The sequence below is a fragment of the Myiozetetes cayanensis genome, unplaced genomic scaffold (assembly GCF_022539395.1).
Source record: "Myiozetetes cayanensis isolate MyiCay16 unplaced genomic scaffold, myiCay2020 scf4, whole genome shotgun sequence".
NCBI classification, from domain to species: domain Eukaryota; kingdom Metazoa; phylum Chordata; class Aves; order Passeriformes; family Tyrannidae; genus Myiozetetes; species Myiozetetes cayanensis.
Genome location: NW_026087631.1, coordinates 69,362,394 through 69,378,570, shown reverse-complemented (window position 1 = coordinate 69,378,570; position 16,177 = coordinate 69,362,394). Strand labels below are relative to the sequence as shown.

General features: G+C 46.5%; 1 protein-coding gene across 1 annotated transcript in view; it reads right to left on the bottom strand.

The window, feature by feature from the left end:
- Positions 1-16,177, bottom strand: part of SETBP1 (SET binding protein 1) — a 264,987-nt gene that overhangs the window by 232,781 nt on the left and 16,029 nt on the right. The window contains 1 exon segment of the mRNA XM_050328476.1: positions 14,638-15,299. Coding sequence (XP_050184433.1) covers positions 14,638-15,129 — 492 coding nt within the window. The 5' untranslated portion in view covers positions 15,130-15,299.

Here is a 16,177-nt window from a genome sequence, read left to right as displayed (position 1 = left end):
AATCAAACTGTCTTACAGTGTTAACAGTAGTAAAAGTGAAACCTTTAAAGTTCATTTGCTGATTTTTCTTGGCCAAAACTTTATGTTCTTGTAAACCATTTTCCTGTGCCAAAGTGCCTCTAATATCATCTGATGTAAAGATTTGAGGATTTAAATATCTGCTTCTAGCTGGGAATAAGCACTGTCAGAATGAGCATGAGAAAGCTTGTTTCCTTGAGATTTCCACCTCAGCTTAAGAGATTTAATCATCTGGAGGAGCTTCGGGTGAATCACCTGAACTTTTGGATACCGACTGCAGCCAAGACCTCCCATCTTCTTTGTGCGTGCACATCCTCGCTGATAGACCTGGGCCAGCCAAATGCTTTAACTGATTGGACCAGGCTCAGCTTTGCTGGATTGCCTGCACAAAGGTTGTGAAGGGCTTCGGTGAAGGCTTCCACATGAAAAGCACTGCAGATGTTTCCAGCGGTGTTATTCGAAGCTAAATTACTGCTCGGGGTAACTGTTTATACCAGGAATGCAAGGCAATGGAGTTCTCTCTTCCTACCACAATCCGGGCGCAGATGATGGCAGAACAAAAGCCTTGTGGGTTGCCTAAGACCAGGGGACCTCACCAGTGACATGGGAAGGGCACCACGAAGAGTCAGGGCATAGTTCAGTTTTCCAGTCAACCTCAGCTGGCCCTCTCCACCACAAGGGCTTAAAAAGGATGGAGGTCATGAGCGTATGCCATACAAGTCATGAAAGTTGTTTTATCAAAGACACTCAATCAAAACTTGTTGCTTGGGCTTAGTACAGCTGCTGGTCTACCAGGTTAACGTGCTGTTATTGAGCTGAACCCCCCAAAATGTCAGTCTGGCTTCCCAGCCCTACCCAACTCGTGCTCCTAACGCTGTTTATACCGCTTTAGGAGACAGCCCCTCCATCACTTTATCCAGTTTTAGATAGACAGAAATAGACTGGACACAGCTTGTTTCATCAGAAACACACTCAGCTTTTAGGTGATGTTGTATGATTAATAATATATGCTTTAAAAAAATAAAAATGTTCTCAAGAAGGAAAGGGGAAAGGAAGGAAGAAAGAAAAACATACACAAGTGGGGGAAGGGGGAAAAAGGACAACAATCTGAGACTTTCAATGGGAATGTCCAAAAATAACACAAACAGGATCTCCCTGCCATCTGCTTCGATCCTCTCTGAAAGGCTTTCAAAGCAAAAAGCCTTGCCAAAACCTGACAAACAAAGCACTGAGTATCAGTTTTAATGGAATACCAATACTGCGTCGCCCCTTCCCCCCTTTTTGCTCCATAGACACACACCTTCCACACCCCTCCAGTTGCCAAATAAATGACACTATGCAAAAAAATTTGCTTCGGTTACGAAGCTGAATAAACAAGGAATAATTTTGCAAGTGGTCCCATATGTCTCTGCTTCTCTGCTTACAATAGACACTAATAAGATTTGCCATAACTAATTCATTCTTTCACACCATTACCCTATTCTCTAACTTTAAAAAAAAAAAAGAAAAAAAGAAAAAAGAAAAAAATAATTGAATTCTGCATATCCCATGTGCATTTTTCTGCAACTTTCACACAGTTGAAATACAAGGGTTTCAACAGCAGAGCCCACCCATCACAACACAGACATTTTCGCCTCAGTTTATGCCTCTTGATGAGGTTTGAAGGTGAGTTTTACTAAACCTAAAAGGACAGAAGAATGTTTGCCACTTGTTTTCTTTGGTTTTCGATTCTCATTTTTAAAAGAGAGATGTCTAATGGGGCTGGAGGGAAATGGGAAGGCACAGGAGAGATGCGATCAAAACACCAAAGGCAATGTGTTAGTGCACATAAAGTAGAAAAACCTCATCTTGAAGGGCAGTGTGCTAGCACATATGAAACAGAAGCAAAATCCATTAGCTGCAAAAACCTGGAACTCTCCTATGTTTCCCTTCAGCCTGGCTAAGCAGAGCAAACACAAAGCAAACACCCAGCAGCAACACCCAGGACTCTGAGAATCCAGGCACCCTTCAGTCCCTCACAGGGCCAGGATGCAGAGGTATTGGTGAAGGGCAAAAAGCGTTTCTTTCTTGTTTGGTTGGTGGGTTCTTTGGGTTTTTCTTGTTTGTTTTGGTTTACTTTTTTTTTTTTGCTGTTGTTTGGGTTTCGTCCAAGATTCACATCTCTCCTGACAGACTTAAGAAACAAACTCAGAATGCTTAAACCCAACACTTCTTTGTTGCACTTTGTTCCCTCTGCTATCAGGGATATTTCTGCGTTCCCGGAGCACACCTTTACCAGCGCTGACCAAGCTTCTTTTGCTTTTCTCTTTCAGAACATCTGAGGCCTAAATTACTTGAACAAACAAAGGAGCTTTCCCTCCCTCTCTCCCCCCGCCGCCACCTCCCCCCATCAGTGCCGGGTCTGCCCCTCCTCCCCCGGCACACAAATGGCCTCACACCAGACGGGATGGAGGGAGGGCTCCCAATTACACCTCTTTATTAACGAGGGGCCACGGCGGGGAAGGGGCTGGGGCAGCGTGGGGTACAGACTGCGAATGCTGGCTCCTTCCCCCCACCCAAAACCGGGGAGCAGAGGTCACAAGGGATCTGCTGGGATGGAGCCCACGGGCCAGAGCTTTGTCCCACCTGACAGCCCATCCCGTGCCATGCCGGGCGGGCATCGCTGGCCTGCCCCCACCACCACCACATCTGGGAAAGGAAAAAGAACATGCAGGGACCTTGTGTGTTTTTCTTCTGGCAGCCTGTGGATAGGGTGAACTGAGTGGTGGTGGGGGCGTGTTGGAACCACCAAGCCATGGGGTCCTTGCTGCAGCTGGGGCAGTGGAAGGTGGGATGCCTTTTCCAGTGGCCCTGGGTGAGACACCTCTGCCTGCCTCCATTTTCTGCTTGAAAACCTTAAGACAGTGCTGAAAATCTGTGCTCTTTTGTACTATTCAGTAGTCCAAAGATGCCCTGCCCATGGCAAGGGGTTTGGAATCAGGTGGTCTTTAAGATCTCTTTCAACCCAAATCATTCTATGACTGATAATAGTTACAGGACACTGCTTTCAATTTTTCTTGAGTACCATACATGTTCTAGCTCCTTTCTCCCTATTTTTGTGGTGATTCATTTCCTTGTTCTTCTAGGAAAGACAGGAGGGGGATTTTTGAGGAAAAAGTCATGGTCAAAATCAAAACTCTTCCCTCTTCTCCCATTTGAACCTCAGGCCACTCTTCGCATTCACCCTTCAATGCTGTGATATCACACCTGATGATAAATTTTCTGAGCCCCTTGAGCCTCTTATTTACCCATCAGACCCTCTGCAGCGCTGCCTGCGTGGCTGTCTCCATCTGGCAGAGCCCAAATCCTCCTTTCTCCTTACCTCACTGTTTAAATTCCTCTCCCACTGGGCTGCTGGCTTTTCCTTAGGAACAAAGCACAGCCCCTGTGAGCAAACACTTCTACCCATCTGTGTCCAGTAGCCATGACAAAAACAGCTCCTCTTACTCCTAAAGGCCCCCATAATTTTTTCCCCAGACCTCACAACATGCTTGATGCCCTTTCTGACTCCTTCCCTACTCTCAAAACTAGATTTGGTTGCCTTCTCCAGTCTTTAGGTTCGTCTGTTTACAGACCTTCATGCTACCTGTTCTTCTTGTCAAGTCTCTTTGGGGTCTTCCTATATTTGTGTTTTCACACAAGTCTGCAGGCAGGCAGGGAAAATGCAGGGAGAAAAGCGGACTAGAAGGGGAGCATAAAGCATTTCGACTTTTTCTAACCAGGGATTAACACATGGGTTTTAAACAAGGGGACTCCCTTCCCAGCTGACAGCAGCAGCTGCAGCTTCTGACTTGCTCACAGAGTGGCAGGGAATCGAATCAAAGAGAAAAGAAGAAAGAGGACAACCCTTCCTTGGGGAGTAGGAAACACAATACGAGCTATTCTAAAATCCTTGAAAATACTGGCTTGGTTTTAGGTCAGGCTCTCCTTCCCCCTTCTGTCCTGTGTGCCCTCCCACCCCCACCCCCCTCCTCTCTCAACAAAGGGAAATTGGTATTTTTCAAAATTCTTCTGAAAGCCAACCCGGCAGATGGTTCTTTCCATGCCGGGGAGGGAACAAAAAGAAAAACCTGCCAGGATACACATCACTGAGATGTGACAAAAATGGGCATGGTGGCTGGCCTCTGACCCAGGGATTTCATAGACCTATTAAACCATGTGGCCAAGATGGACTGAGGCGACTTCTATCTCCAGCACGCAGCTGCTGTACCCCATGCTAAGTTTATTAGATTAAGTCAGGCCAGATAAACTGAAAAAAAGACAGGGTTTCCATCTCCCACCTTTTCAACACCTTAGGACAATCCTCAACACCAACATCTAAGCAGGTGGAAGTGAAATTCAGCAGTCGAATTCACAATGTAATAGTGAAAGGCTTATTTAGACAGCAATTAGCAACAGTCCTAGTTTACCAAACTGTTACATATAAATATCGGTAATATGAACTCTTGCAGATGCAGAAAGCCACAGGAAAGTCACTGTCAGTCCTTTTATTACACTCAAATGCCTCAGGTTAAGGATCTAGCTGTCCATCACAAGCTTCTCTCCCTTTTCCTTAAAATATCCTTTTCCCTCTAGCTAAACATCAACAGCCAAATTCCCACTCTCTTCAAGGGTGCCCCAAGCAGACCCCAGGGCTCTGCATCCCAAGCAGCCAAGTTGCCTCTGAGGAAGAAGAATGGCTTGGTTATGCACCACAGCTGCTAATCCAAGCACAGGGAGCAGCAAAGGGTGTGCTACCCTCCTGCAGAGCTGCCCTGTGCTTCACAAATTCCCATGAAGCACATTGGCAGTCACTGTCCCCCAGTGACTCATAGCAGCTCCTGCCCGTGCCCAGAGTCAATGACCTAAGGACAGATCGATCCCTCCTCATCACGCTCTTCCCAGTTCCTCCTGTGCCGTAGTCACAAAGGGAAACAGGCTTCCTCACCCACCCACCCACCCACCCCCCTCTTCAAATCAGGAATATAATTGTAAGTAATGCAATGGAATTAAGACCAGAGAGAGAAAAGGCTGGAGGGAATTTGTCCTAATGATTACATCAATTATTGAAGAAAAGCATCCCATGGAAAAGGAGGGGCTGTCTTCGGGAAGAGTGCTCCACCAGCTGAGTGCTGGTGAACACAATGTCAGAAAATGGACAAGACAAATTAATTATCCCCATCTAACCTGTACATAACATGGGATGTAAGAAGTAGAATATGTTGCCAGTCCAATAGCATCAGTTCCCAGAGGAAGATGCAATAAAACAAGTGCCTTCAAGCTCCTTGCTAATACACATTAGGCAGGTGACTAATGTAGAGGCTGTCCCTGCAGCTTCTGGTGGGAAGCAGAAGTGAGGGATGATCAAGATCCTCTTAATGCTGCTGCTCCTCAGTGAAAAAAAAATACCTGCCTCATGTCTACTTGTCTTAGTCTTAAGGGTAATTCATCAAATTACCCCACTGGGAATACAGCAGGTAATGTTTAGGTGAAGCTACCCAGGCCAGCAGAGTGTTCTAGCACATACTGAGGAGCAGGGGAGACTACTGATAAAAGTCCATTTAGAAATTACAGTGTAAGCTCTGCCTCCGAGGTATGAGGAAACTGTTTCCTACACATCCTCCTGGGAGAAGTGTTTGCTAAGCACAGTCACAGAAGCACCAGGTGGGGACCCAGTGACCTGCCCTGCGGTGAGGCGAGGGTGTGATCAGTGGTGACACATTGAATGTCCACTGCTCAGCCCTCTCCTTGTCAGAGAGAGTCATCAGCAAGGAGAAAGGGGCCCTGGCCTCTGGCTCATTTGCTGGTGTCACCACATTCCTTCCGAAAGGGAGAGCATTGGGCAAGTGGAAATTACCCACAAACACCCTCAGGGCTGATTCTCATCTTTCAGCCATGTGGAGGGAGAGCAGCTCACATGAAGTTAGGACGCTGAAAAGTACTGAGATTCCTCAATGAGCCACCCAAGTTTACAGTGGTAGAGCTGTTGTAACACTGATGTCAATAAAAGATACCATCTCTTTACAAACCTCGCCACCCAGGTGAGACAGAACCATGGGAAACTGATGAGAAGATAATGAGTCCTCCAGTAGATATTCCTCATTCGACTCTTACCACATTTTAGGGTTTACAGACCAGAAGGGATTATTAAGGGCATGTAGGTCAACTGATTGCATGCTGGCCCTGAAACTCCACCCCCTCATTTCTGCTTACAGCCCTAACCCTTCACTGAGGTAAGTTTTATTTTTAAGTGAGTAGTGAAGATGCAGAGAGTTAACAATTTTGAAACAAATCAACCAGTTTAAATGAAAACTAGAAGAGGATTAGCTTCCAGAAGGGCTCTTCATTCCATGCTTGGAGTTCAGGTCACTACCTGGGAGACTCAGTTGTGTCACGGTTAAGCAACCACAGCTCAGTGAAAAAGGTCTGAGTGTTACTCTGGCCTGTGACAGGTTCCTTGAGTGAGTTACTTAATCTTATTATTCTATTTCACATTCTGTACTAAGAGACAAGATGGTTCCATTTTTCCTCCTCTTTACAGAGCTTGTGAAATTCCAGCAGGAGGGCAGGATCTCCTGGTGCCTTCGTACAGGACCTGCCAGCAGCAGACATGGATGTACAATAGGGACGTGAGACATCACCTTACAGTGAACCTGGTAGAGACCCACTTAGTTCTGCAAACGTGGCTGCAGGTGACTGTCTTAACTTGAATGACCATGTCCTCATCTTCAGCAATTCTGTCTTGGCCGCAGTCCAGGCCACATCTCAGACATATAACCTCATCTGCAACCTGTAGTAAGGCACCTTAGCCCTTATGCTGTCCTTTTCACTGCTAGCCCACAGCTCAAGAAAAAAAGAAAAAACAAAAAAAAAAAAAGAAAAATAATATCAAGATGTTTGTTTGGTGTGATACCACCCTGAAAAAGTGGGGTTTGTTGTCCCTCATAATTGGAAGCAGTGTCATGCTACTGGTGCATGTGCCATGGCTTGAGAATCGCTCTCCTGATAGCGACCGCCTGCAGCTCAGGGTCCAAATATAAGCACGATGTAGAAATAGCACTTCACATCCTGAAATGAAGAAGCCAACAGCCACTGGTCTAATTCATGTTAGAGGTCATGGCAAGAAATGGAAAATAATGCTCTTATGAAAACACAGCTAACTGGACTAGTCCTCGAGTGTCACGTATCAAATGGAATCAATATAATGTTCAAGAGTTGGAAAAGTCTCAACATTAAAAACCAAAACAATGCATGTTTATTCTGGATATTTTTAGACTGGTTTCCTAAGGAAACAAGGCTAACATGGTTCACACTGTGTTTGTGTGCATGTTAATGCACACAAAAACTCCTTTCCTTCATGATCCTCTCCTCAAGGTTTTTGGAATATTTTTGCCCAGTTTTGATCACATTTGATGGAAGAACAGAAATCTTTGAGATACAATATTCTAAAAAGGTTTGTTCAAATTGTTCACTGGCCAAAAGAAAGGAAGCCCTCAGGGCCTCCCAAGGAGGACTTGGCTAGCAAGTTCACTTATCACTAGACACCAGAGAAGTCACATAACAGGAAAGTGGTCAGAAACCAATTTTCAAAAGTTTCAGTGTTTTTACCAAAAGCAAGAAAAAAAAAAAAAGACAAGCTGAGGGCACTAGGTGAACCCACAGTTTACATTCAAATGAGCTCAGATGGGTCCATCACTCAGTCCCACTGGCTGGGCAGAGGAATGGGGACAACAAGAAGCCCATCTGGGAATGAAGCGTTTGAAGAATTAGATCTGACCTGAGGGGGCTGGCTGGGCGTGTCTGTGTTTGTGTGAAAAAGGGATTAAAGATGTAAAATCTGGAGGTAAATCAGAAGATATCTGTGGTCGGGTGTGCCTGGAAGGGCAGGAAAGGAAGCGCTGCACGCAAAAGCTGATGCTGGAAGAACACGATCACGTGCATGAAGGACTGACACCGCTGTGCATCCCAAAATCTCTGCAAATGAAGACACAACCAGTTTGCAGACCCGGGTGCGCAAGCCAGCACATCACATCTCCATCTCTGTTAGCCTGGAGGCCACAGTGCTTTCGAAACAACCCGCCTGTGCTGACTTGGCCAAGTGTTTACGAGGCAGCAGGAGCAGCACCCGTCTCCTCTTGCAGTTAGGTGGCTGGGACTAAGGACCTCCAGCTGGATCCCCAGCTTCCTGCACTTGTCCCAGTTGCTTCACCAGTTGCTTCCCTGCAGCGTCTCCTCAACCTCAAAACCAGGTCCACAGATGTTTTGTCACGGTTTGAAGAGAACGACACAGCGCAAGCGAACAAGGAAATGTCACAGAGGCCCATCGAAACTCAGCTGTGGGAGGGAGAGACTGCTGCAAAACAAAGCCTGTCCTCAACATAGACAGCTTCCCCAAGCCCTGGTCATATGGCGGCTAATCAAATATACCAAGTCTTCCTTGTCTCGTACTCAGTGTTCAGCAGAAAAAGCCTGCTTACGTTTCCTCAGCCCATCCCTTCATTGCCAGACGTTTGCTTCTTTAAGACACACTTGACTAAATGCAAAAAAAGTCACAATTCTTTGGGAGCAGACAGTGAGGGATGGGCATCAGCTGGCTCAGGCAGAGCACCAAGCTGGAAAAGACACTCTGCCTTATTCCTGTCACAAGATATCCATGACATGATGCAAGACAGGCACCTCTCCAGTAAGTTTGGAGGAGAAGGAAGGGTTAAGACCTGGGGTCGAGCCCTCCCTACTCTTCAGAGAGAGTACTGAACCAGCTTCAGGAGGGACCAGCCTCCTCCAGAGGCTGTGGGAGATCAAGAGGACTCAGCTCCGAGTCTGGGAACCTCAGGTGCCTTCAAGGACCCAGATGAACCCAAGTGGTTCTCAGCTCCTAGAAAAACTGGTTTCTTAAGCAAAGAAATTAACTTCTTCACAAAGGAAAAATAATTTCTGCTTTCTTTTGGAGGGGAGCCTAATGTAGCTGTGGAGAGCACCAAACTGCAGCTGCTTCATTTGTGCCTTCAACAATGCGGTAGAGAGAAAAGCTAGCCTAAAGGAAATCTGGGATGAATATCAAAGAGCTGAGTTGGTGTAGCTTTGCACCCCTACACTTGTGTAGAAAGACTGTAAAAATGCCAGGAGCCTTGTGCCTGTTGGAGCACCTCTGAATTGATCTCTCAGCTGCTCAAAAACCTGTTTCACCTTAAAGGCAACTCAAAGAACGCTCCCCTATGTTGGCACTTCTGGGGCTCTACCGATGTGCCATGAGCTGGGAAGAGGCTGAGCTCACACTCTGCTGGTGTGAGCTTCAGCTAACCTGCCACAAGCACCATTTAGAGAAGCCTCAAGGGTTTGCTAAGTAAGAGTGAGGACCAAATCAGCACAGAAACAGATCCAGGCTGAAAGGGCTGTGGATGCTGCATCCTTTGTGGAAAGAAAGAAAAAAAAAAAAAAAGAAAAGAAAAGAAAAAGAAGCTGTAAATTAAATCCTGCCACTTCAATCGGGTATGGCAACACACAAGTGCCTTCTCCTCCTCCTCCTCCTTGCTAAGCCTCACGCAGCACAGGGAGCCAGCACTTACGTCAACTCCCCGAGCCACGTTTGGGATCGCAACAGGAAGAGCTGACTCAGAAGACATCTCGCACGGGGGATGCCCTTAGCAAAGAGGAATAAGCATGCAGGATGAGCAATTGGATGATCATGCACACAAATCACCGGGGAGAGGAGTCCGGCACAGGGGTAATCCAGCAAGAGCTGTGGATGCACACGAGGACCTGGAGGGAAAGTGCAATGTGCAGTCAGCAATAAAAACAAGGGGGAAGGGGAAGGGGGGGAAGTGCTCATGATCTGCTGGAAGAAGGAGGGGGTGCAATGGCAAAAGCACATGAATGAGAGTCCTCAAGGAAAGGTGAGCCCCGCAGCAGAAAGTTGCGTGTGTGGGGCAGAGGAAAGGAAGATTATGAATTGGAAGTGTTAGAACTGCTTCCTGCAGAGAAATGGCAAAAACACCCACAGAAACTCAAAGAGGAAAAAAAAAAAACCAAAAACAAACTTGCAAGAAAATCCAAAGATAGAGTTTCCTCTGCACACAAGGAGGTTTTGCTTCCAATTCACTTGCCACTGTGCTTATCTCAATATAATGCATTCACCCATCCCAAGTTCTCCAAAAAGCCTAGTGCACTAATAATTAAAAAAAAAAAAAAAAAAAAAGTTTACATCCCCTGAAAAAGGACATTATGCATATGATGAAATCTCCAAAGAAACTTTGTCAGGCTATGCTTAAAGGAAAAAAAAGGTGAAAAATGAAGTGTTTGCAGATGTAAGAGAACAGAAAGAAGAGTAAATGCAGAGAAGGGGTGAAAAAAGAAATAAAACAAAACCTGGGAAATACTGCTCATCTGGGGCTTGTTAAATGCTACATGACAGACAGGAAATGCTGATGGATTGCTTCATTGCATTGGGTGCCACACTTTCAGGGTCCTTCTAGACTGATAACATGTTTCCTTATCTAAAGGAAAAGGCACCTTTAGTGATGCTGAGGATGCTGGACTTTAGCAACCCTGCTGCAGATGGGTGAGCAGCAGCTGCAGGGCTTGCCAGCATGCCAGCAGGACATCCTTTGGGCTCCTGGCTTTTTTTCTTCCCTCCCTCTCCAATCAGACTAAATGAAATAGAGCTATTTGTGGGTTTAGAAGTGGCAACGGTTCAGCCTGCTCCATCCCCAGGTGCCAAAGGGTTGAAATAAGAGAAAACTCTTACAGAACATTTGTGCACTTTCCAGTTGCCACACAAGTAGCCGCAGGAACAGCCCAAGCCACGATTCAGCTTCTGAGCAGTCCCAGGAAAAGGATTAAGAAACTACCTTCACTCTTATTTTCAAGCAGGGGAAGCTGATGTGAAACTTGGCATGGTCAGGACTTGAAAGAAACCCCAAAAGTTGTTGGGTAGCAGCCAAGCATTCAAGCCAGCAGAGCAGAGGTTCCCAACACTGATGCTCTCTCATCCCCTCCCCACTCCAGGGCATCAGCAACTGCACCCAGCAAGATCCTCTCCTGAATTCCCTCCCTTCCCATTCAGGATCACATAACATCCCTGGGGCGATTGCTCACATGGAAAAGCAACATGAGGAAAGTATTTAATGCATGCTTATGTCTTTTAATATAGTGTAGCAGCTGGAATCAAAGGCAGAAACCCTGGGCCTCAGCACATGAGCATCACGACTCTCCACAGAGCCCCCCTTCTAATCACTGCCATTCTCTGGACCACAGCTTTAGAAATCAGGCACTAACCCCTATTGCCTAATTAGCAGAGCAGTGTAAAGCTTAGGAGCAGGCATATCTTCTTCCTCCCTAAGTGGCCACTGAATAAATGTTATATCCCCAGTTCACAGTCCCTTTTTACATTGCTGGCATTACCAGTCCTTTGTGTACCCACATGCTGTTACTTAAATTGCTTCCATGTTTTCATTACTTGCCCTCTGTGCTGTGTGTATTGAAACTCCTGCAAGAATGCTGAAGTGGTATTTCAAAGCACTGGGGACTACTGGAGATGTGGCTGGAAAAATTATGCAACAAGCTAAAGTGATTTTTCAAGTCCTGATAGAGTTTGCACCTCCTCAGGAGGAAAAATAAATTCCGGTGCTACTCCAGGAGGTGCAGGACAACCACTCCCACCCACCAGAGACACGAGAATGGCAGCTCAGTCTGGGAGGCCTGTGTGTATTCCCTGAATCCACAAGCAAGGTGGTAAACCCAAATAATGATGCTGCTCCCATGTGCAAGGGAAATGTGTATGTTGGGCCAAACTCTCCTGGCAAAAATCCATGGAGGACAGTGGAGTGATGCCAGCTGAAGGTCTGGCCCACTCATTTAAATGTGTTGTTCCTTCCTGCTGCTGCCAGTAGCTGCTTTTCTGGAGCTTGTGCTGATTAAAGCAACAGGCAATCAAACAGCCTAACGCTGAAATTTCAAAACCACCAGAATCATTTAAACGTGACAATCACTTTTCTTTCCCCCCCTCAGCCACTACTTCAGCTCTTGGTGGTTCTGCAAGTACACAGGGAAGGCTCCTGTGTGCTCTGCTCTCCCAGGGAAACACAGGGTTGGACCAGAGAGCTACATCTCCATGCAAGTTTCAACTTGCTCTTTCCTCCTAATTATCTTCCCCCAAAGATTTCTGTACCTGCCACAAGACACACGCGTTGGCCACGGAAGAAATTCTGCTGCCAGCACTGGAACTTTTCTCCCTCTCATTTCCAGCCTTCCCTTCCTGCAGTGCCTTTCATCACCCCGTTGACACAAGACGTTCACGGCCTGGTCCTGAAACCCACGAGCTGAGAGGCAGCCGCGTGAAAAATCCCTCCAGCTGCAGGGACGCAGGTTACTTCCTACCCCGGTGATGCAGGCTGTAGGTCTCCAGGCATCAAGCCCCTTGAGATCAGAGCACCAGGGTCTTCCAGATCCCTGCTGGGGACATCTCTCTGCCGCAGCTGTGCCTCAGCAGCTGCCGTGCGCGCGGCAGCCGTTGGGTGTTATGCTAATGGATGCACCGGAGCAGCAGCCCTCCACCCATCTGCTCACAGCATCCACCTGCTGGGTGGTAGGGTGGGTTTTTTTTTGGTTTTTTTTGTGTTCATTTTAATGGCCAGATTAGACCAGTCCTGACCCAGAGCGCTCCCAGCCTGAGCACAGGGTGTGAACACAGCCCCAGCCAGCTCGGACCTCACAGCACAGGAGCAGGCTGGATGCAGCCACGTCTGCTTCTTTCAAACTCCTTATCCTGCTGCAATTAAAGTCTCACCCTGAGCATAAACACGCTAACAAGGTGCATTTTTAGTTATTGTTCACACTGGGCTTGTTTGGTTTTTTTGTTTGGTTTTTCTTGCACATAACTTCCTTATACTTAGCTTTATTTATTCAACCTTTTCCAGTGACCCCCCACAGGAAAGAATACACCCTCCATACCCATCTGACTGGGTGATAAATAGAAATGAAAGCTCTGATTTCTATGCAGTCATTTTCTTCACAGTCATTGCATGGTAGGCAGTGGTTTGCAATTCTTTTTTTCTCCCTCTGTGACCACGGAAGGATTGCTTGTGACACCTTTGCTGTCACCAAGCATAGTCTCAGACAACTTCTGCTTCCCCTGAGACCTCTGCAAGCATTCAGGGAGGAAAGAAAAGTCGATACAAGACATTGCTTGGTGCCAAGACAGCCCAATAAGTGGGAAAATCCCTTCTTGGTGTGTTATAGGGCCAAACCTCTGCTGTGCTCAAAGGAGGTACTCCTTTCGTGTCCATAGAATGGACATGAAATGGACATGCCATTTAGCAAGATTCTGAGAAAAAAAAATCCACACACACACACACACACTTCAGCTTGTAAGAAAGGTACTCTAAGATTGAGTGATGTTAATCTCCCTGGTCTCTGCCTTGAGTCAATGGAAAGTGTTGATGCTTCAAAAAGTAATTTTGAGTTATGAACATTGTAGTGTAAGCCAGTCTGCTGAGGAGGATTTCTCCAGGGAGAGGTGGTGGCAATTAGCCTCCTCAAGGCTTCACATAGTCCTCTGAGCATCCATCAGGTGCATAATTTATGGGGAAAGAGTGATCAAAGCTTCATGAGTCGGAAAACCAAGTCATGCCCCAAGCTCTAATCAGTGGGTGCCTGTATCTCAAATGAATTTGTCCAGGTTTTGGAGATACTCATGAGTCTTTCATCAAATCTGGCTTCGTGTTTGAACTCATCATGGTGCCCACATGCTACTAAGGAGCCAGAGGTAAAGTTTTGTATTTGACCTGACCAAAACTCTTTTTTAGAATGACTAGGACAGAAAACACCACTACACCCAAAAAAATCATGAGCAGTGTTGCTTAATACACTCAAATTCATTTTAAGAACTAGGTGTAGGAGACACTACTGAAAAACCAAGCCAACAGCAAAACAAAAGGGTGTTCCAGAAAACAGCTCATACAAAGAAAGAATTTTCTTTCTTTTCCCATCCTTGACTAAATGAAAAAAATAAAAAGATCCTTTTTTACCCAAACAAAAAGTACCAAGAATTTCTCTGCAGAAGGATATTTCAAGGAAATGATAAGCATCTGGAAGAAAATGAGACTTATAATGGAAGTATTTTCTGTGGCATAACTGTAGTGCCGCTCGCACAATGCTGTAATCAAGAATAATGGAGCCCTTAACCCAGAATACAGGAATGAATTCAATTGTTCACCGTGCACATACCTCTATTTTAAAAATGCAGTTGAATGCTTTAACTGCCAAAAGGCTCGAGCATTAGCGCTCAGGCACAAAGCAGTTTAGAAGTGGGCTCCTTCATTTCTCACTCGTGTAATGATTAATCTTAAAACTCAATTACACACAAAAATAGAAGAGGCCCTGTTGAACTTTTGATCCCTTCTGAATTGTTTCATCTGAAGGATAGTTCAAGATCATTCCCGATGCATATGCGGTGGTGCAGGATGACACCCACCCTGTGCTCCTCCACGGCCAAACCTTTCCAAGGTTGTGCCTTGGATACGAACTGTTTGAGCAGGTTTATCCCTCCCTTTCTCCCTCTGCTCCCAGAAGAAACTGGAAATATTGTGAAACAATAGGACTTACCTTCTTTTTGGAGTGTGATCTGTCCTCCTCTTTAGCTGTTTTGCTATTTTTCCCAGTTCTGGAAAGCTTCTGCTCCCCAGACTGCTTGATGGTGATTTTGATCTCAGGAGGGCAGATATAGTTCTCCAAGTTCTTTGGGGGCTTCTTCGCTCTCTTGGTGGTCTGGATCTTTAGCTTTAAACTCCCCTCCGTGAAGTTTGCCTCCTTGATGGAAAACTCCTGCTCCTCCAGGCCATCTCCCGCCACCCACTTCTCGCTGTCCGCGTTGGAAGTGGAATCCACGTCTCTTCCGGAACCCAGCTCATCCTCTTCCTCTGGCTCCAGCCTCTCACTGCTCACCGGGATCCCTTTCCCCGAGCCTGCCACAGGCAGCATCGTCTCCCCTGCGCAGCCAGAAACAGGAGGAGGCTTCGTGGAGGTGACAGCAGCAGGCAGAAAGTCTGCCTCGCCTCCTCTCTGCCGGGAGCTGCTCAAAGTCTCCCTGGGCTCCATAGCAATACCACAATGCCCTGGAGTTCTGTCGGAGGGAAGGGGAGTGCGGGACGGGGTGAGGAAAGCAAGGGGCAGCTGCGATCCCAGGGAGCGAATGGTCACTGTCCACCAAATTCAATGTCCCGGTCACCCAGAGGCTGCAAGTTGCTCAGAAGAGACCAAATCTGCCACTGTCAAAAGAAAGAAGAAGAAAAAAGGAAGTTAGCACACATGCACACATATCCAATGAAACAGGGCACAGGGCAAACTCAGGCTTCCCCTGCAGCATCCCAAGGGCTTTCCTTGAAGCAAAATGGCAACCAAGGCAAAAAAAAAAACCCAAATACCCAAAATTTTTCTCTAAATGCCAACATCTTCAGCTCAACTTAGGAATTAAAGGAGGGGCCAGCCAGTTCTCCACAACCATGAACCTCCCTGTTACTACAAAACTCTCACAGGGTTTTCAGAGGGGAAGAAAGTAGAGGCAGATACTTGCCTTGGGTTAAACAATAACCTATTGATCAGAGCACAGAAAACATGGTGCTGCCCTCTGAATCACCAAACTCTCTATTTCCCCTTTTCCCAGGTATGACAGAGAGATGCCCTGGGCTGCCAGGTGTTCTGAGGAGGGCCCTGGTTTGGATCAGTTATTCATTACAGATGACTGCAGCCCAAGAAGCAGCCTGGGGTGCTGGAGGTGCAGGAGGATCCATTGCAGGGTGATGGAGAAAAGCTGCTCTCAAGGTTTTCCAGGGTTCCTCATGCCCTTGGGTACCACTGCTCTGTGGCAGAGCCTTGGGCTGGCTGATGCACACACTGTGCTCTCATCCATGCAAATTTTGTCTTTCTTTAGAACATCAGAGATGGAACCCTCTGATACGGAAGCACCCATACTTGGTGCCTTATAAAGTCTCAGCTAAAGTTAAGGGGAAAAGCTTGTGAATGTTCAGCTGAGACAAAAGCTGTGTCACCCAATGACATTGAAAGGCTAATATCAAACATCTTGTTAAAAATAGCACTTATATAGTGGTTTTTAAAGGTATTGGGGTGCTTTCACACAGCCCCCCTA